Source organism: Melanaphis sacchari, unplaced genomic scaffold, assembly GCF_002803265.2.
Source record: "Melanaphis sacchari strain LSU unplaced genomic scaffold, SCAv2.0 Contig64_pilon_pilon, whole genome shotgun sequence".
NCBI classification, from domain to species: domain Eukaryota; kingdom Metazoa; phylum Arthropoda; class Insecta; order Hemiptera; family Aphididae; genus Melanaphis; species Melanaphis sacchari.
The window spans coordinates 1401119-1422171 of NW_020271462.1; the positions used below are offsets into that span (position 1 = coordinate 1401119).

Consider the following 21053-nt stretch of genomic DNA (forward strand, 5'->3'; position numbering starts at 1 on the left):
ACACTAAATTAAAGTTTAAACAACCACTAAATGTAGAATGTTCTATCAACTCATGTGGTTAATGGTATAACCGTTTGATGAAGTTAATTGTGTATAGATGAGCAAACGGCATAACGTTAAAATTATGTTGTGAACTATTTAGATACATACACTTGGGTTGTAAAGCATGATCATGAAAATTTGAATACTTTGGTGTTTCATAGAGTTACAACGCAGAGAATATCTCAATAAAAAATTCACATTAAGCTTACGGATTCGGCATTGTAGAAAAAATTGTAAACAAACACAACTGATACCATGACATCCGCGAACTCATCACATCTCTGTGCGATTAAAAACCAATCGTTTCTCTCTCCGTAACCAATGCTGAATGCAATAGATGTCTATCGGATCTCGGACCTTACTCGTGACTTAACATTAACTATTCAGTATTCACTGTTCATCACGGAAATGAATAGATCGGCTATTACTAGTTCGTGTAATTCACCACTACTTCGATTTTAAATGTTTTTCTGAGACATTATAATAATATTACGCTGGTGACACTGGACTAGTGGACGTTCCTAATGAATAATGATAAGTAATGACTTATGATCAAAGGCCGTGTTTGTGATTAATGATAGAGGCATGACAAAATAGATTTTGTCATAGTGATAAAAAAAAAAAAAAAAAAAACGTGATACTAAGAAAACGAGCCGTCGCCCATCAGTAATCACTAATCACTACTCGACACTAATTTTTATTGTATTATTGAATAATGAACTGTTGCCAATATTGTTTGTGGACTGTAGTACGTCAAAATAGTTTATTTTCCGTTTGTAATAGATCTGTATAATATTACAAATACTTACGGGTTGACAAAAATCATTCATTCAACATTTTAACATCGTTAAATTTATCGTTAAACCATTGATAAATTAAGTTATTATAAATTTATAATCATTGTAACAGATTTCAGAACTTATTGAATAGAAAATAGTTGCTGTATTGTTGTGAATAGTTATAATTTTGGAAACCTAATGATATTTAAATTTCAAGTGTTTTTAAATATTTTCTGCATTTAGAGTGTACCGTGTTCAATTTTTTCCTCATAAATCAAATATGCAATTTAATTGTTCTTTTGTATATATTTAAAAAAAAAAACTAAATGTTCTTGATCATAAATAAATCACGGTTGGTCAGCTTTATAACTTCAAAGTCTAATTGATTGATACTTGAAGAAAAATTACTTTTACAGCACAAAATTAATCATATTGCACTTCATACTAAATAATTTGAGTTTACAAAAGACAATACTTCATGTGCATTACCATAGGGTTATTAAATACCTACATTTTTTCAAATTCATAATTGCTAGATATTAAAAGATATGTTTCCAAAAATTATTAATTAATCTAAACATTATATAAAAGTTAAATAGAAATAAACAATTCAATATACAGGTTATTAGTTGGTCATCACCTAATACTTAGTATGTTGATCCAGTTTTCCTGATAATTAATATCATTATTAAATATATTAATGCAAAATAAGGTTTCTGAGCAAAGATAATACATTTTTATAATGGTTTAATTCAGTGGTCGGCAATAGGCGGTCTGCGAGCCAAGTCCGGCCCATGAAGGAAAAATATTGGACCATAAAAAATATTATTTTTAATAATGCTGGTTTTCACACATAGCATATATTTTATCTATTTTATGATATATTTAGAGATTACGATGGTGTTTATCGTTTATTGCTATTTACAATAATAGTTGCGATAACACAACAATTATTAACTAATATCTGAGTTTTTACTGGCCCTCGAAATTTTTTTTTATCATTTTCTGGACCTCCATAGAATTTAATTGCCGACCCCGGGTTTAACTAATAATAATTGCTAATGATCGATATTATTCAAATGTTATCTTACTTTTACTATTGTTTACTATTTATTAAGAGAAATATTATGAAATCAAAGAAAGCTTTACTTTTGTTAATTTCATTTTAAATTAAAGTTTTGTGTATAATAACGTTTTTATATGAATACAAAAGGCTTTTACGTTCAAAAATGTATAACAAAACATAAAATTATTAAAAAAAAAAAGAAATTTAATTTAATTTTAAAATTTTTCAATATTACTCTTACGTCATGATTTCAATCGATGTATAGTGTAAGTAAGTTTAATTTTAAATTTAATACTACTACATTAAAAATCATATGAAAAATAATTATTTCATACTCATATGATCGTATTTCAAACATTAATCAATTTTATATTAAAAATAATTGATTTTCATAGTCTATATAAAAGAACATCTTATTTGGACTCCTATTATAATTATGACCCATGTATAATGTTGGTTAATAAACAAAATTTGAAAAAAATAGGAAAATATGTTTAATAAATAAATATAAGACATAATTGCATTAACAGCCGTCTACAAAAATACATGCCATTTGCATAAAATAAATAAAATTAGACGTTAAATAATTAATTTAAAAAAAAAAAAAAACAATATTTATCATTTTCCACTAAACTTTATATATAAATTAAATAAGCCAAGTATAATTTGGTAGTGGAGAGTAAAATGAATTTAAAATAAAGTTCTTTAAATTTTTATAAGTACAGACAATGAGAAAGCGAATGATAAACAGCACCATTATACATTTTAAAAGCCAGTCTATCCAGCTTTTTAAAGGTGTGTGCAAGGAGAAGGAAAATGACTGCTGCAAAGTTGATACACTCGCATATTTATAAATATGTAAGTAAGTATATATTAATATAATAGAAAGTGCAATAATTAAATAGGTTTCTAAAATTATATAGAAAAAATTATTTCTGTAAATAATATAAATTCAATTTGTATCAAATACTTCCACCACTTGCAGTTTGGCAAGAGCATAATTGTAAATTATAATAAAAAAGCTCTTTAACTACTTTCAGCAATCTCTGAAAATTAAAAAATTAATTAATTTATTTATTGTAAAAGAAAAATTGTTAGAACACATAATTGGTAATAATTTATTTTTAAATACCAGGTATAGCAGCAGCTTTACGTTTTTTTAGTTCGTCTTCACTAATACGGTTAATTGCAATAATATTATGTTGTCCTGCTCTGATTGGTTTGGCTAAAGTATTAAATAAGTATAAAAATATTTTAATTCAATAAACATAATATTATTAAGTTGATAAAATTACCTATTTGAGGACTAGGTCCTCTACGAGCTAAATTCTTTTGTCTTACAGCATCTTTAATACGATCTACTTCATATTGATACCTTTTTCTATCTCTCATAGCACCTTCTTTAGCATCTTTTAATGCTGATTCAAGTGCCTAAGAAAAGAAAACAAGAATGAGTATGATTAAATGTTATGTTTAATAATTTTATAGTTATTAAATAAACTAACCTTAACACGATCCATTGTAGCACGTAATCTTTTTTCCAATTTGGGTAATTCACATCGAAGATCTGCATTATCTCTAACCAGTTGCTTATGGACTTTTGTAAGTTGATCTAAATTATTCTCCAGGAAACTAATTTTTTGTCTTTGGGCTAATGTTCCACCACTACTGGCTTCATCTGTATCTTCAGCTGTAGCTGATTTTTTCATGCGAGACTAACATAAAAATGGTTTAATCAAACATCTATACTAATAATATAATTCATTTAACATACTTGTAAGTCTTGGACAAATATTTTACGTAAATTATGTAATGTTTGTAGTTCTTTGGTAACAGTATCTTCTAAGCCTTTGAGATCTTTACGTGCTTGTTCGCGACGCTCATTGGCTAAAACATATTCTTGAAGGCGTTGGCTCTTTTCTTGATCTTCTTGCAATAATTTATTGTAATCTGTTTGCAGTTGTTGTTGTGCTAAAGAATATTTTTGAACTTGATCTTTAAGTTCTGCAATCATTGCTTGTTTTTCACTAATCTCATCTCTTAATTCAGCAACCTAATAAATAAAAAAATAATTGTTAAAAATAAGTTGAACTTCAAATTAATACCTAACAGTTTTTAATTCTATATTTAAAATATTTAAATATACTATCAACAATGATTTTTGTTGAAAATTTAAAATAATTATAATCAATAACATTTTTTATAAAAACATGAAAATGTTTTATACTATTATTGGGTAAAAAACGTAACAATATATTAATAATATAAATGCTGATTAATGATCGTGATTTATTTTTGTAAACATTATTTTATCTATACCAAAATTAAGGTTTTAAAAATGTATAAGTTTGTTATGAAGATTAAGAATATATTCACTTTCATTTAAGTGAAACAGAAGTAAAATAAAAACAAATAAATGTGCTGCAAATAGAAAATAACTAGTTACAGTTATGTATACTTAAAACAGTATATAAAATTTTAAGTTTGTAAATTGAACTATTAATATATATACAATATGTATATACTTAAACCTTAACAATTTCACACTGACACATTTATTAATTTTTTTTTTGCTTATATGAAATAAAAATTAATAAATGTTTTTAAAATTGCTATAGATAATTTAATGCTAATTCTTACTTGTTTATGATGGACATCTCGCAATTGGTCCATTTGTGTTTCAAGAGCAGCTCTCATGCTAGTAGCTTTTTCTTTTTCTTCTGCTTTTTCTTTTGATGATGATACAATATGAACTTGTTCTAAAATCAGAAATATATGTTTACCTTAGTTGTTCATAAGTTATTATAGGAAAAAAATAATTTAAATAGGTATTATTTAAAAAAATACAACTAAAATGATTGTAACATTGTTAGGTTATAAAAATATATAAACTATTTAGTAGTCATATAACTGATAAACAGCAGCAATACCAGAAAGTTATTTTGACAAAACCTATACCAATGCTTATCATAGCTAACATTACTAAAGTCAACAGGTATCAGCAAACAAAGGTAACTATTTAATTAATGACTTATAAGATTAGTACTATGTTTATATACATCCATTAATTCAAATTAACTTGATCCGTATTAAATCAATTCGTATTAAGGTAAAAGTATACATTCACGTCTAATACCATATTAGTATAATACACTTCCGCCAAACTAGTATATGTTGCAACGTTTACATGCACAGTTTAAACCAATTTACTTTAATTTGAATTAATAATAAATTATTTTTATCATCTATATGTCACAATCCTGATTTGATTGCTATAATGTATACTAGTGTGATCCGTTTACATGCATTATGTACACCTGTAGTTATTTCAAATGCGTATTTCAAAGGTAAATTAATTAAACTGTTTTAGGTAAACCGAATTCACAGCCGTTTACATGCATTTAACTTCGAGAATTAACTAATTCGAATTGAGTTAAATTAGTTTTAGCTGTGCATGTAAACATAATATAGATTAGATTACATTTTAAATTTGTAATTAATTAAACTAAAATAAACTCATAAAATTAAAACTTAAATTAATAAATTATCCAAAGATTTTACTGATGCAATAAAATAATGAACATATGATGAAGCATATATGAAAATAACTGTTAGGAGGTTACAAAATATGAATATCACAGGAACTGTCATTTAAATTGTATGTTTAAAATATCTAATCTACAACTTAGTTAAATATCTTAAGCAATGTATCAAATAATATTTAATGAGAACAATATTGCCATAAAACTGCATTGTAGATATGTTTGTTAATATATTATATTCACGAAGGACATGTTAAGGAGTAAATAACCTTGAGAAGTTTTGATTAAATACCTTATGACAGTTAATCAAAATTCTTAGGTATTAATTTAATCAAATATAGTAATTGAAAATACGACAAAACCATACCTGCTGCTTTCATTTTAGCAAACTCTTCTCTTAACGCATCAATGTTTTCTTCTAATGTACGTTTCTTATTTTCTGCTTCTCTTAAGGATTCTTGCATAGATTTAAGGCGAGCCTCATTTTGTGAAATTTTCAAGCGACTTTCAGCAAGTTCTTTCTCATAATCACTAACCTAAATTTAGTGAAACAAAATATATGTTTTTATTCCAATAAAATTTACTTATTGTTAAGTCAACTAAAAATTACTTTTTTATTCATATCGGTTTGACTTAATTCAAAGAAATTGCATCGTTGAACCAAGTTCTTTACTTCAGATTTCATTTTACTAATATAAAGTCTAGCAACAGTAAATTCTTCATCCAGCTTGCTATTTCCATCACTAATTGCTTGTTGCTATAATAAATAAACATAGATTATTTTAAAAACTTTCGGTATTTACAATTAATAATTTATTGAAAATGACAAACATTGAGTTCAGCTTCACTTCCTATTGCTGCTCCAATTTCAGCTATATCTTTGAGAAGATTTGATAACATGTCTGTTGTACGTTTCTTTTGATGTACAAACATATCTTTTAACTGTTGTAATTCGGAGGACGTTGAATTCAAAGATGACTAAAAAACATAAAAATATAAGTGATTTCCTTATACTATAAGAAATAAAATGTATTTGTTTGTATACTTCTTTTATGGATAGTTCTTCCATAAGAGTCTCGTTTTCTTTATTTTTCACATCAACTTCTTGACTTTTTTGATCATAATTAACTGCAAGTTCTTCAAGAGCTTGCAGAACTTCTTTCACCTCTTCTTTTGCACTTTCATTCTCTTGAGTGATTCTATGCATTTCTTGTTGTAACTGCTCATAGTCTCTTTGAGTAGATGTAAGAAGCTAATTAACACAAAATTAAAAATTATTAATTTTTCCTTGATTAAATTAACTTAAATTATTACTTCTTCCTGTTCCATTATTTGTTCTTTTAATTTTTCTATATCTTGACTTTGTTGATTTATTTCTTCATCTTTATCATCCAATTGCTGATATAAGGCTTCACGTTCTTCTTCAAGTTTTTGTCTTTCTTCTGTTGACATTGATTCAGTCATCACACCTCCTGGTATTGCAGGTACTGGACCAACCACTAGTTCTATGAACAAAATTAAATTAATTAATATTATTTTTTTTATTTGAATTAAATTATGTAAATTAAAATTTGTCTAAATATTAATACCTTTTTTAATATCAACTTGGACATTTGGTGTAGATGCTTCCATAGGTTCTTGTAAATTAACTTGTTCATCTTCTTTTACAGTTTCTCCACACCTCCAACTACGTAATTTGAATTAGTTTTAATTTTAAAATAAGCATACTGTAAATTTTTTACCGATTAAGTTCAGATTGAAGTTTATCACACTTGGCTTTGTAACGTGTACATTTTTCTTTTTCTTTTTCATAACGTCTTTTCCATTCTTCTGCTGTTAACTCTTCATTGACAGTAATAACATTCTTAATTGTTTTTGCTCTTAAAAGTAAATAAAATAAATAATTATATTCTATACAAATTACCCAAACTATGTTTTTAAATGTTAAATTGATAATTAGAGGATGTTTAATCGTTACTACATTACTTAATCTCAGTCTAATTACACACAAAAAAAAATATACACCAGTGTTTCTCAACTTAGGAGTGCAATGCTTTTAGAAATTGCTAACTAGATTTTTATGATCATCAATGTATATATTATAAAATATATAATATAAAATCACCACAGAAGAAAGAAACTCTGCTACAGACAACATAGTTGTTTTACCATTCAAATTTAACTTCATATAGATCAAGCACAAAACATAATATTAAATACTGTAATATTAACAACATTGTGTTTATAATTTCAGAATAATTCAGATTAATTGTTAGTATTTATAATATTTTTAAACATAATATTAACATGCAACCTATTATCAATTTCACCTTAGTTGATTCTCGGCATATTATCTTATTTAATTGAAAAAACTAATGGTTTTCTTTTTTATTATTATTATTGTAACCAAATCAAAAAAAAAAAATACAATGCAATCAAATAAAAAATACTTTAATCTAGTCCTAAAAATTTTCAAGTAAAAATATATAACCATATTTAGTCACATTAAGTTGATTATCATTAATTATTTTCACTACACTAATTAATTAAGATACTACCTCATCTTCTTTGAAAGAGTTGAAGAAAGGATATTATATTATATAAGTTTAACTCACCTTCTGCCAAAATCTAAAGTTGATTTTGTTTCTGACTCATTGAAAGAAGCAGGAGAACAACAAATTATAATTGTAGTACGAGCATTTCCACCCAATGATTCTTGTAATATACGTGTTAGTTTTGAATCTCGATATGGTATATGTGTTTTTTTATCTTCGGCCAATGCAGATATTACATTTCCCAAAGCTGATAATGATTTGTTAATATTTTTTGCTTCATCTAATACTGTACCCTCAGCACCAGTTTTGCTTACCTAAAATAATATTTAATTTACACAAAAATAAATAATTGCATTTTAAATGAATTTTTTTTTTTTTAATTTAAAATATAAATATTTACTTTTTCACTACCGGCTAAATCTACAAGATAAAGTTTTCCAGACAACTTTTTTTCATTTTCCAAATTTTCTTGCTTTACGTTTATCAAGAACACACTATGACTTCTTGAACTGTGCTCATTCATATCTAAGATTCAAATAAAAATAGAAAATTTAAATCTAGTTAAATTAATATTTAATTATTATAAATTTACTTGTCACAGCTATATGCCTGTTGGCTTTGCCTTCCTCAATTACAGCAAATACTTCTTCCGGACTAGAAACAAATCGTTCAGTAGCACCTTTTACGAAGGGAACTCTATTTTTATCTTCATGAACACTTAAGTTCACTTTTGATACTAAACACGGTCAACATCGAACAAATTATTTAACCTATATTAATAACTATGAACAAAAATAAAAACATACCATCTAATAAATCACGAATTTTGTCCATATAAATTTCAAAATAAGACACCTTTATATGAAATTCCAAATTTTCTTCCATAGCATAAATATGGTTAAATATATCATTGACAATCCGAGGAATAATTCCTTGTTTGGATGGATCACCAATGACTCCCTCCATAGTATGTGTTTTACCAGAAGAGGTTTGACCATATGCAAAAATTGTTCCATTATAACCAGCAAGCACATCTAATTGAAATTAATTAGTTAATTAATTAAAATGTTTAAGATACTTTAATATAGATGTAACAAAACAACTATGACGTGATAATATTATCAGGGAAATTGTTTAACCATGTCTGGCTATTGTGTTCCTACTTTCATAAATAAGTTCATAAAAATCTAGTTTCAAGAAAGGAGCAAAATATTTTATTTTTTATTTCATTACGTCAATAGCATACTATATAAATTGTATTTCTAACTCATTGTAAGAAAAATGAGTTTAAATAAAAGACACTAATCTATTGTAAAAATACAAATTTTACCTGATACAATAGACTTTGCAGCATCACCATAAACTTTATCTTGACTGGCATTTGGCTTGAATACTTTATCAAATAAATAAACTTTTCCCTAAACACAAAATAAAATGTAACAATATTTTTTAAATATTAGATTTGTCAGTTTACAGTTACACATAATAAATAATAAAATTATAAGAGCAACTTAGCTCGTTTTTTTTAAGTCAAATGTACATTTAAAGGTAAAATATAAATCGAAAAATAAATAGGAATTGAATGATTCTTATTGAAAGCTATGGACTTAAAATAGTTTATTTATTTATAAATTAATTACTAACTAAAAATCTAAAAACTAACTATTAGGAAATTATAAAAATATAAAAAAATGTATAGGTACACTTAGGTAATATGAATTTTATTTTGTATTAAAAACAAATTATGTAAAAGATATAATAATTCTTTAATTTTTAAATTACCAATTTACCAGTATTTAATTTATTTAATACTTAACTTTACTAATCTCTTAAAAAATGAATAATTTGCATGTTTTAAAAAATATTGAACCTACATACCTACTATTAGTCTATAAATTATATTTATTTATGTATCTGAATTTAATGTTTATCATGGAAAAAAATATTTGAATATGATCAATGATTTAAATGATTTTAGAAATGTAAAATATTTTTGTAAAATCTTAGGTAATTACTATCTTTTTTTTTTTTTTTACATAAAAATCAATTCAATTCATTTTCTTTTTGATTATTAAATATGTCCAATTCAAAAAAGAGAAAAAATAAACAAATTAAGATAGATGTAAGTTAAAAAAAAAAATAATAAATTAATAAATGCGTAATAATACCTAGAATAAAATAATTGATGGTTATCATTATATGGTAAAATGTTAAATTCTTAAAAATAAACTACAATGTAGATACTTAGATAAATGAAAAACAGTTTCAAAAAGGAATTCTATTGTTCTATTAAAAAATTGTAGTTACACAAGAAATTAAAACCATTGTAATTATGTACTTTAAAATAATTTTTATTTTTATAGTTATAACTTTAAATGATTAATAATTATACTTATCTAAATATAAATTAAAACGAGCATGATGATTAAAAATGTATAAAAATGTAGGATTAGTCAAACTTAAATTTTCATAAACTCATGCTTAATTTTTGTAACTGACTAAACTAAAACTCAAGTCATGTTTAAACTTTCAAAAATGAAAAAGTTATAAAACAAAATATATTCCTTAATTTTCTTTATTTTAATTCATCTAATATCATACTCAAACTTTATTATTTTACCATTTTTTAACTTAAAGTTGTTTGAATTTTAAGTAAAATAGACACATTAAACATTGTTTAAAGATATTATATTTTTAAATTTAAAAAATAAATATTTTATGTATTCAAAATGCAAAACATTTTTTAAAACATATAATAGGTACTTCAATATTATTCACTTAGCTTAGAAGAAAAAAATGGACACTAGAGTCTAAAACCAAATCTTCCTACCTCTTTAACTAAGGTTTACCTATAACTAACCTGCATACACATAAGTACACCATTATTTACATTAATAAAATGTTTTTTTTTTATATTACAAACTCAAAAATATTTTAATAACAAAATAACATGACACAAAAAAATTTCACTCAAAAATGTATATATTTTTTTTCTTTTATTTATATTTCTAAACAAAAATATATATTCATTTGAGTCTAGAATTATTATTATAATTATAATTATAAGAGTCTATTATTAAGAAAATAAACGTAAATAGTACTTATTTAGATATAAAATCTAACTAAGGTTGCTCATCTTCAAATGTAATTGTTCAAACAATGAAAAAATTTTCATTTGTAGGAAATAATAAATAGGGTAACTGAAATAGATAACAAGAATTTTGGGACAAATCCAATAAACGTTTTTAGAATAGCCTAAAAATACTTAAAAATAAGATATTAAGTTAAATTATTTTTAAAAACAATTAATATTACAAATAAATAACATTTTAGAAAATATGTTTTAAATTAAATTTTTGATTTATAATAAACAGTGCTTAAAATCAATATTTTGGAAATTGGATAGATAATAAATAGCCAACTAAAATTACAGTTTTTCATTTTTTTAATACTACAAGTGAGACTAAAACCTACCAAGGTTTAAAAAAATTGGGTTTACACAAAGTTGAGTGTTATATTGACAACAATGTAACACTGGTAAATAAATATTAATTAAATGTTAAAAAATTCTTGATATTTCTTAAAATTAAAGAATCACTCTGTACACAAAACATAAATTTATTATCTTTAAATTAGTAGTTATAAAAATTTATATGATACAGTCATAATTTTATTTAAATAAAACAAGATAATTACCTAAGTATCAGCAAACATATTTTTTTTTTTTTTAATTATTTATAATTAAGATTACATTTCACAAGCAAATAATAGTATGTAGTTTTTATATGGTAGATGATAAAAAGATAAGATGAATTTTTAGATGAGAAATTAACTACTCTTAATTTACGTAAAAAGGTAGATATTCTTCAAATTTAGAAAGAACAATCCCATAAGTATTCTGGATAATATTGGTTACCTAGTAATTAATAAATTTTTATGCTATAATTTTTCTATTTTCTTTATTATAGTTTTACATTTTGCTTGCAGTTTTTCTTATATACTATAAAATTCTAAATACTTTAACACAAATAAAATAATAATAAAAAAAGACTGGTTAATAAACAAATATTAAAAAAATTAGGAATAAGTACTGGTTTTATATTTTTATTGTATCTATCATACCTATATATTTTTTTAGTACTAATAGTGAGCTAAATTAATCTAATTTAAATTAGTTAAATGATGCAATTAAATGTAAACTCAGTGCAATAGGTACTTAAGAAAACATTCTAATAATTTTTTGCGTAGATTAACCAAAAAATCTTAATACATAAAAACCAAGAGTGAAATCACAAACTAAGATTAGTATAATTTCATGAGTAAAACTATGTATAGAGGTAAATGCATAACTTAAAAATTTTAAATACATTAAAAGCTTAGAAACAATAATCATATTAAGTAAAATTATTGTAACTTGTTATTGTACTCATTCTATTACAAAAAATTTAATTAAATATTGGACTGAAATACTCCGGCTAAATTTACCAAAAAAATGGACAATTAGAAGTGGCTACCTATAATATACTAAAAAGTATGGACTGAAAAAAGTATATGCTGCTAACAAAAGTTTGTATGTAAATTATTGTAAATACAAATATGATGTGCTTACGCCAATCGTGATACAGTTTTCATCAGGTCCAGTAGGAAACTTAACGATAAACTTGGACCCTGCTTTTTCTTCAGAATCGTTTAGCGGTCGAAAACGGCAGACAACTTTGATGCTGTCTTCGGCGGCAATCTCTCTCTCGGCTGCCATTGTATTGGATCGTGAACTCGAAAAACGATTGCAGAGAAATAACACGTATCACTTGTTACCACGATTTGCTGGGCAAAGGTGCAAATTATAATATCGACGAGCTATAGTTCGTGAGTAGGTGGCGGCTACCCACACCCTTGACGATAAGCTTACGCAGTTTATTTTTTCCCTGATTTTTATTACTGTTTTACAACATACATCACTACTACTGCACGCAAGACTGCACTATTATTATGACATCTGTCTATCACTATATTACAACAATATCACTAATATCAGAAGATCGAGAACACACGCACCGCATCCGTATCTGTGTGTGGATGAAATACACCATACACGTACAGGCGCGAGTGTCGGCGGCGGCCGTCGGAGAGCGCGCGGATGGGTGAACGGGTGAGGAGGGCGATGAACGCTCTGCGATAAGCCGATAACAAAAACGATGAAAAGCGTAGAAAAATTTCGGCGTCTACGAGGAGGGGGTGGTGAACGGATGATCGCGGTTCGGTTAAAAAACAATATCAAATAAAATTATTGGATAAAATGTTAAAAATTTACGGTAATGTCCGAGCATCTGGTGACTACGGTTGAGCCACATATATACAAGTAATAGCCGATATTCCGCGAAACGCTATTTTTTTAATTTTTTTTTTCTAATAGCTCAGTCTAGGTAGTTGGCGTCACAAAGCAATCGTGGATACGGTAACCGGACCGGAACGATATACTCGGTATACTCGGTATATACGCTCGGGGGGTATGGAGGTAACCGTGTGTTGCAGCTGCTGCCAGCTGTAGTTGGTTATTCGTTCGTCGAAAACACGAAAACGGCATTCGACATTCGACGAGGTTGCTAGAGATGCTTGAGCTAAACCACAGGGATCTATCGGGCATTATGTTCGGTTTTGATGGACAATATAGGGGAAATTATGCATTTTCCGAACGATAGGTACTTATTTATAATTTCCCATTCTAGCTTGGGTAATGTAAAATAGAACTTTTTTTTTTTCGTTATTTTATGTTATAAAATTTAAATTATTTTAAATTTAAAAAAATATTTATTAATATTCTTATCTTAATTATTTATTTAAACAATTATTATTAGAATGGTATTTTGATTTATATTTTATCCTTATCGCCTAACACTTACACAATTTAATTGAATATTTTTAGTATAACTTAATCTATCAGAAATTTGTTTTCCTAAATTTGAATATTTCCTCACTGCGACACTACGCATATTATATTATTTACAATAGTGTTTCTCTACCTTTCTGTTACGGCGATCTATAAATAAACTCTTTGTTATATATGTAATTATATAAAAAAAGGCTAGTATTCCATGATATTTTTTTTAAAAAAAAACATTTATTTGTTATTTGGGGGGGGGGGGGGGGGGATCACTCCTACAAGCCCCCTCGCACATGAAATGAAAAATAATTGGTTTTTATATAGGTGTCGTTTCTGCACTTAGGAGGCACCTAATGTTTAATATTAAATACTTATATACTATTATAATTATCATATTTAGATGCTTAAAATATAATCAAAACTAGCCTATTGTTCAAGTCTTGAATTATCCTTGCAAAAAATATTTTTTGCTTAATACTATAGCATTAATAAATAATAATAGTAGATACTATTAATGTAAATTAAAAACATTACTAAGATCAAGAATGAGACAAGACAATTTAAGTGAGTTGGGTTTGCTTACATATGCATACTACCTACATAGAAATATTAATATTGATTATGATCAAATTATTGAAAAGTTTTCAAGTATAAAAAAAAAGATATTGATTTTATTATTTAGTAATGATATTATTATTTATTTGCAATTTGTTTCAAGCTTGGTATATTATTTTACTTTATTCAATACAATAATATTTTAAATATTTTAATATTTTCTGATTATTTTGAAAATTACAACCAAAATTAAATCTGCTGTCAGAATTTTTTTCGAAATTGAATATTTAGCAATATTTCTTCTTGAAAAGTGTCATCCGACACATAAATAATAACTAAAATACTTCATGGTAAAATCAGTAGGGTAAAATTAAAATATAAGCTTGTGTATAATAATTTTAGTGCCTCCCCACAAAAACTAAGTCAAATACGCCACTGAAAACATTAACAATCACGTTTGTTATAAGTAATTATACTATCTAGTATCTACATATTTTATTTTAACATAATCAATACTTGGACATTTGGTTCTGATAAATATAAACATTATTTTTTAATTAAAATATTTAGGCATACTTAAAATAAAATTTAAAGCTGACTTTATCTTAAATTATAAAATATAATAATAAAATAAATAGCTTGCATTTGTATTCTTGATTTACTGGACAATTGGACAATTATTGACATAAGAATATAGGACTAAATAAACACCCATGACACAGCGATATCTTTTGACAAACGACAGTCATTAGCGCGTTTACCGATAACATTTCAAAATTCCCGCAATCGTTATAAAATAATACGAAAGCTATAATAAATTTAATGTAATGGAATAATGGATAAATCTCCTCAAGTACTTTTATACTTAACATTAATACAATATGTAGGTCGTGGAGTTAGGTATCGATTAAAATGTCTAAAACATAATTTAAGCAATTTTAATCAATTTAATAAAAATATTTTATACAGAACTATTTATTTATTTAAGATTTTGAGCGGATTGATGAATGTATTGATTTTATAATGATGTGTGATTTTTTTTCTGTCTATATAAAATTGAATCTAAAGTAATAGTTTTAGTTGGTACTCTTTAGAGAAAAACAAAGCAAAAAAAAAAAAAAAGAAAACAGAAATTTTTACGCAAATTCAATTTTTGAAAAAAATCTTTTTATTTTTTATTTTAGGTATGACTTGAAAATGAATAACTGCTAATACCTACATGAAACTTTCACTAAATATTATAACTATAATATAGTATACTAATTATATTATATTTCAATTTTTGGTTTTTTAGTTATTTATTGGCATGAAAAATTTTAGATTATTTTTCAGTATTTTTTTACAAATGTCATTAAAAAAATATTTGATGGATCGAAATTCTTAATTATTTAATATAATATTCCATATCAGTTAAATCTGTATTCCTTGTGTTGTACAATTTGTACAACATTCGCATCGTTCTGTAACTTTTCTTGAAAATATGAAAAATTAGTTTTCAGCCCTAATGGTTATGTATTTAGATACCTATAAGATATACCTATATATTAGTGTCCTGGTGTTCTAATGTACACAACATTAAAAAACTTTCCCGTTTATCGCTCTCGTGTTAAATTATTATAGGTAGGTACGTATATACAACATAATTAGACTTACACGTTTCAGTTTGAACACGTTATATACTTATAAGTCATAAGTAAGGCTGAGATCTTAAAAGTAATGTGAGACTTTGAATAAAGTTTTTAATTAAAAACGATTTTATATTATTTACCGGTAAATTCTTGTGACTACAAATCGCCTATCAAAATTAACTTCATTACGTAGGAATGTTTTAAAAGCGCTAAATTATTCACTATTTCGTAAAAGATCATTCAGAATTTAATTTGCTATACTTTCTTTCTCGTTTAATATATTTGATATATCAGAAATGATTTTTTATTTTTTATTTTTTATTTTTATCTATCAATTTTTTTTAAACGGTCTTTTCGATTAAATTTGTTGCTTATTGAATTTCAGCTTTTTTTTAGAAAATTTGCTTTATAGTTAGTTATATTTATATACAAAATTATGTAAAAGCATGTAAGAATTTTAAAATTAAATTTTAAATTTAAAAACTTCAAAATCACTCTAAAACAAAATACTTATCTTAAAAATAAAAATTGCCACAAAATATATTACCACGTAATTGTTATAAAACTAGAACCGAGTAGTTAATTTCCGAAATCCCAGTGTTGGCTGTTGCTAATAAGTAACAATTAACATTGATATTAAATTGTGTACAAACATTAAAATATTATTATTAATTAATTATTAAGCTACATTAATACATTATTGGGACATTTCCATTTTTAGTATACGTATTAGTACGTCGATTTTAAATAAGCACTTATATTATTTACTACGGATTGCTAGTAGTATCTCAATTATTATCAATGGTATATTGGTAAATATATTTATGAGTATACGCACTACTAAAATATGTATATTTAATTTAAAAAAATTTTCTCACTTCGCTCGTTTGGCAAACATTGTTATGATATATTACATATTCGTATTTTTGTTTAAACTGTGTGTCATCACAATATTTAAAATTCAAAATAATAAACGTTTTTTAAATTTAATAAATTAATTTCAAAATACATTAAATACAGCATATACTGACAAATAAGATAAATAATTCATTAAAACATTATAATAATTTTTTCCTAGGGACAATAAAATAAGTTTTATTTGGTTTTCGAATTATTTTAGGAGCGTATACCCGTAAAATAGGTACTATTTTAAGTTAGGTATACGCCAAAAATCAAAAATCTGCTGACAAGTATACCCTCGTATCCATACCAATACACCACTGATTATTATTAGGTACTATATTAGTAACTATTTCAATTTGTCCAGATATTTCACAACTTTAGTTACCAGCTGTAGTGTATGAGACGCTTTGACGCGTCACTACTGTGACCATTCCTTATTATTATGCGGACATAGAGTACATAATTGTCGGTCTATTCTGTTGTATAGACAAAATATAAATATTGATTTTTATGTTATAATATTATTAATATTATGTCTATGGTCGGACGCTCCTCGACTGCAAAGGAGGTATGCGCGAGGTTGCATGCGACTAACACGACCCGCATCACTGCATTAGTGGTGGACCAACCGTTCTAACGTCATGTTCACGACAAAATATATAAATTATCGATGTGGTTTTTTTTTTTTCGTTACATTGATCAATGTACTATGTAGTATTGGTATCTCAAATCTAATATGTCACCTATTTTGCATAGATAAATAATTACATACATAATATATTCAAACATTTTAATCTTAAACTTATTATTGTTACATATTAAACTGTTTGACTATTTAAAAGCAAAATAATAAAATATAAAACACCGTTAACTAAGAAATTAAGGAGTGATATAATATAATACATATAAAAATGATTATTTATCTTTATGTTTTTAACTAATACAAATATAATACGTTCCTATACAAATATTGTATTGATATAATCTATATTCGCCGGCAGCTTTCATCTTTGAGTATCTCTTATTATTACGTCGATAAAATACAATTAATTAATTATATCATAATTTATATGTTTACATTGCTTACAAAATTACAAAATAATGTAACGCATAACGGCCTAACAAGAAACATTGTTATATTGTAGTTAATAGTTATTGTACTACTGTAATAATGATATATTTATTCTTCAATTTAAAAAATTTTGTTGACATATTGTCTAATTTGTATATAATAATTAATAACAATGGTTATTTTCGATTAAAAAATTACTGTTTCGCACATTTTGTAATTATTTAACCAATAAAAATGAGACTTTTCTGAAAGAGAATTAATTTAAGGCAATATTCAAATAAGAAACTTTCAAAAATAATATTTTTCTGTTTGGTCATGAACGAAGAACGTATATTAGTTTCATTTGCGATCGTAGACAGATATTAATAAAGTTACATTTACATTATCATTGGGAAATTGGTATTTCGCTATCGTAATTGTGTTTATCGCTGTTCAATTAAAGTATAAATGTATAAAAGAGGACTACAGAATACAGATAGATAGGTACTACGGGTTTTATAAAAGTATAAAATATGGGGGTCTGAGATAGCTTATTATCGTTTAGTGTGTAGGTAATTTAGATTAAGCCGATTAAGGTTTTCACTTTTTCAGTTAATACCAAACACGAGAGAAGTGTACATGGTGCACGTTTTAATAATATTACATGTTCTAAATTTTACACTGAAATTTCGTTCAAAAACCACGTGAGTACTAATACATTATCAAGTAATTTTTTTTTTTTTTTTAACCGTACACATTCGTTACCTATGAAATAATGGCTCCAAATGCATCACCATTCTTTAATTTTAATATGGACAATCACGCTGTTCATATTCAAAATAATGTCTGCCATAATTTTAATTACAATAAAAATACTAGTTCTATATCAATGTTCAGAAATCGTTTGAAATCAATAAGAGAACAGTTTGTGGCAGTCAACAGTCATTATTTAAAGGAAAACATTATAGAATCAGTTAGTCATTTTTCGCCTTCAGCTTTTGTTAGGAAGGAAAAAACTGAAAATACATGGTTGAGCGATATGCGATCCGTTTCATGTATGCGTTTGGATTTTATGCGCAAGATGACAATTAATCAAACAATGAGGGAAAAAATGGAGTTGTGGCAACAGAAAAAAGATGAAATCTCACGAAGTAGAAAATTTGACATTTCATTCAAATCAACATTTCAACGTGATGAAATTTTAGTTAAAAAAGAAAACTACAAAATTATTTTTGATCAGATTAAGGAACGTGCACTCATCGCAGAGGAACAGGCAATTCCCATTAATTACCAACAACGTAGTAGAGAAATTTGCTTCAAAGCTGTCTTGACAAAAGCGGTTTCAATTGTAAACATTTTGAACAGTTATTTTAACAACCAACAGTTAGTATTAAATGTTGGCAAACAAATTGAGGATTATTATTCAATGGAATCAAGATTAAATGTCTTAAAAAATATTAAAATTATCGAAGAAGCCCCATTAATTGCTGCCCGAAGCTTGTTGAAGGACCTAACATTATATAAAAATAATGTAGTTATGCCAATTCAAGCGGAAATAGAAACATTAAAGGCACAAATGGATAAAAAAAAGAATATGTTACATTTATTTTCTGTTAATAAGCCTGCTGAACACACGGTAAAAAATGTCAGACGACAATATGTTGCTTTAGTAAAAAATAACAAAGTATTAATTAACAATTTGACTGATGTAAAAAAATTACCGTTTGTAAATGATCCAACTACAAAAATATTTAGACAAAATGTAATTAAAGTAATTAATACATTAGTTAATACTATATCAACCACAAATGTCACACATTTAACTGATAAATATAATAAGTTAAACGCATTGTTAAGTGGAAAACTTGTGTGTGTCGCAAACACACAAGTTATGATTAATGAAAATAAGGAAGCATTGGCATTTTGTATGGAAACTTTAGCTACAAAAATAGTAAATTATGCAGAGGAAGTTATATGTGTGAAGACTCAAGCTGCTTATGGAATTGCAACAGTTATAACTAAGCTTTGGAATGTTCATCAGCAATTTGGTAAAATTCTTCTTGCTGAAATGAAACAAAAATGTCCTTTGCTAGTTCCGTTTTACTATCCCATAGCAAAATATTTAAATTGTGAACAGATAGACCATAAGTCTTTTGGTTACAAGTTTGATTCTTTAGGAAATGTTGAATCTGATGAAAAGTATTTACAACGTATGACTGGAATTATACGACTTTATGCATCTCTTATAGTAATCTCATCAAAATGTGATCAACCAGTAATTGGTCTAAGTCATGCATGGATTTTTGTAGCCGGAACATTAAATCAAAACCCAGTTGCAGATATCACAGCTTCTATATTGGTTGAATTTCTAAAAATTGTTGGCTTTGCAATGCATCAAGTATATGGAAATCAATTTATAAAATTATTACAATATATTAATACACACTTTTTAGAAAAAATCATATTGGTTACACCCAAAGGTAATGGAGGACCCATTACTCGTTTAAATAGCTTTTTGTCAAGAAGTCTATGTACTGGGTCTATTGAAGAACCTAAAGGTATACTATTTGATTTTTAAACATTTTTATTTTGTATTTAGCATAAATTATTTGATTAATAACTTTTATAATTGTTTTATTTATTAAAAAAAAAAAAAAAAAATATATAAGAAAAATACAACTAAAAAAATTATAAAATACAAAATACAAAAAAAGTGTGAAACAAATTATTGTTAAAAAATTAATTGATAAAAAAAAATCTTTGTTTATTGAGAGAAAATGCTTATTTATTGAGAAAAAATGCTTATTTATTGAGAAAAATGCTTATTTATTGAGAAAAAAATGCTTATTTATTAAAAGTGAAATACTTATTTATTGAGAGAAAATGTTATTGTGTACCTATGTTGCTTAATTGTTAACAGCATTAATTTTTAATTTAAAATTTTAACTTAATTTATTGAATGTTGGATTTTTTTTACATTTTTAAAATGATTTATGTTTTAATTTATAGTCGATGAATCGCTTTTTGATCTGAATATACATAAATATATAT

At 25.5% G+C, this 21053-nt stretch overlaps 2 protein-coding genes across 2 annotated transcripts; one reads left to right on the forward strand and one right to left on the reverse strand.

The window, feature by feature from the left end:
* Positions 1–2444: 2444 nt before the first annotated feature.
* Positions 2445–13096, reverse strand: LOC112600435 (kinesin heavy chain). The gene is made up of 19 exons (XM_025347654.1): positions 12594–13096; positions 9315–9402; positions 8791–9018; positions 8577–8720; positions 8385–8509; positions 8045–8298; positions 7172–7309; positions 7019–7116; positions 6744–6934; positions 6475–6681; positions 6261–6407; positions 6040–6186; positions 5797–5965; positions 4528–4646; positions 3662–3940; positions 3393–3602; positions 3183–3318; positions 3020–3112; positions 2445–2933 (listed from the first exon to the last, which is right to left on the reverse strand). Exons 1-19 carry the CDS (start codon positions 12738–12740, stop codon positions 2914–2916), a joined length of 2940 nt encoding a protein of 979 aa, XP_025203439.1. The 5' UTR covers positions 12741–13096; the 3' UTR covers positions 2445–2913.
* Positions 13097–18594: 5498 nt separating this feature from the next.
* LOC112600417 (nucleoporin GLE1-like) lies at positions 18595–20636 on the forward strand. Its single transcript, XM_025347623.1, has one exon. The coding sequence runs from the start codon at positions 18778–18780 to the stop codon at positions 20578–20580; it is 1803 nt and encodes a 600-aa protein (XP_025203408.1). The 5' UTR covers positions 18595–18777; the 3' UTR covers positions 20581–20636.
* The last annotated feature ends 417 nt before the right edge of the window (positions 20637–21053 follow it).

Coding starts and splice junctions, on each gene's coding strand:
- LOC112600435 (XM_025347654.1), bottom strand. CDS start 12,740: ATGGCAGCCGAGAGAGAGATTGCCGCCGAAGACAGCATCAAAGTTGTC. Junction 7,310..8,044: donor ACTTTAGATTTTGGCAGAAG/GTGAGTTAAACT, acceptor TTTACTTTTAAG/AGCAAAAACAATTAAGAATG. Junction 5,966..6,039: donor AAACCGATATGAATAAAAAA/GTAATTTTTAGT, acceptor CACTAAATTTAG/GTTAGTGATTATGAGAAAGA.
- LOC112600417 (XM_025347623.1), top strand. CDS start 18,778: ATGGCTCCAAATGCATCACCATTCTTTAATTTTAATATGGACAATCAC.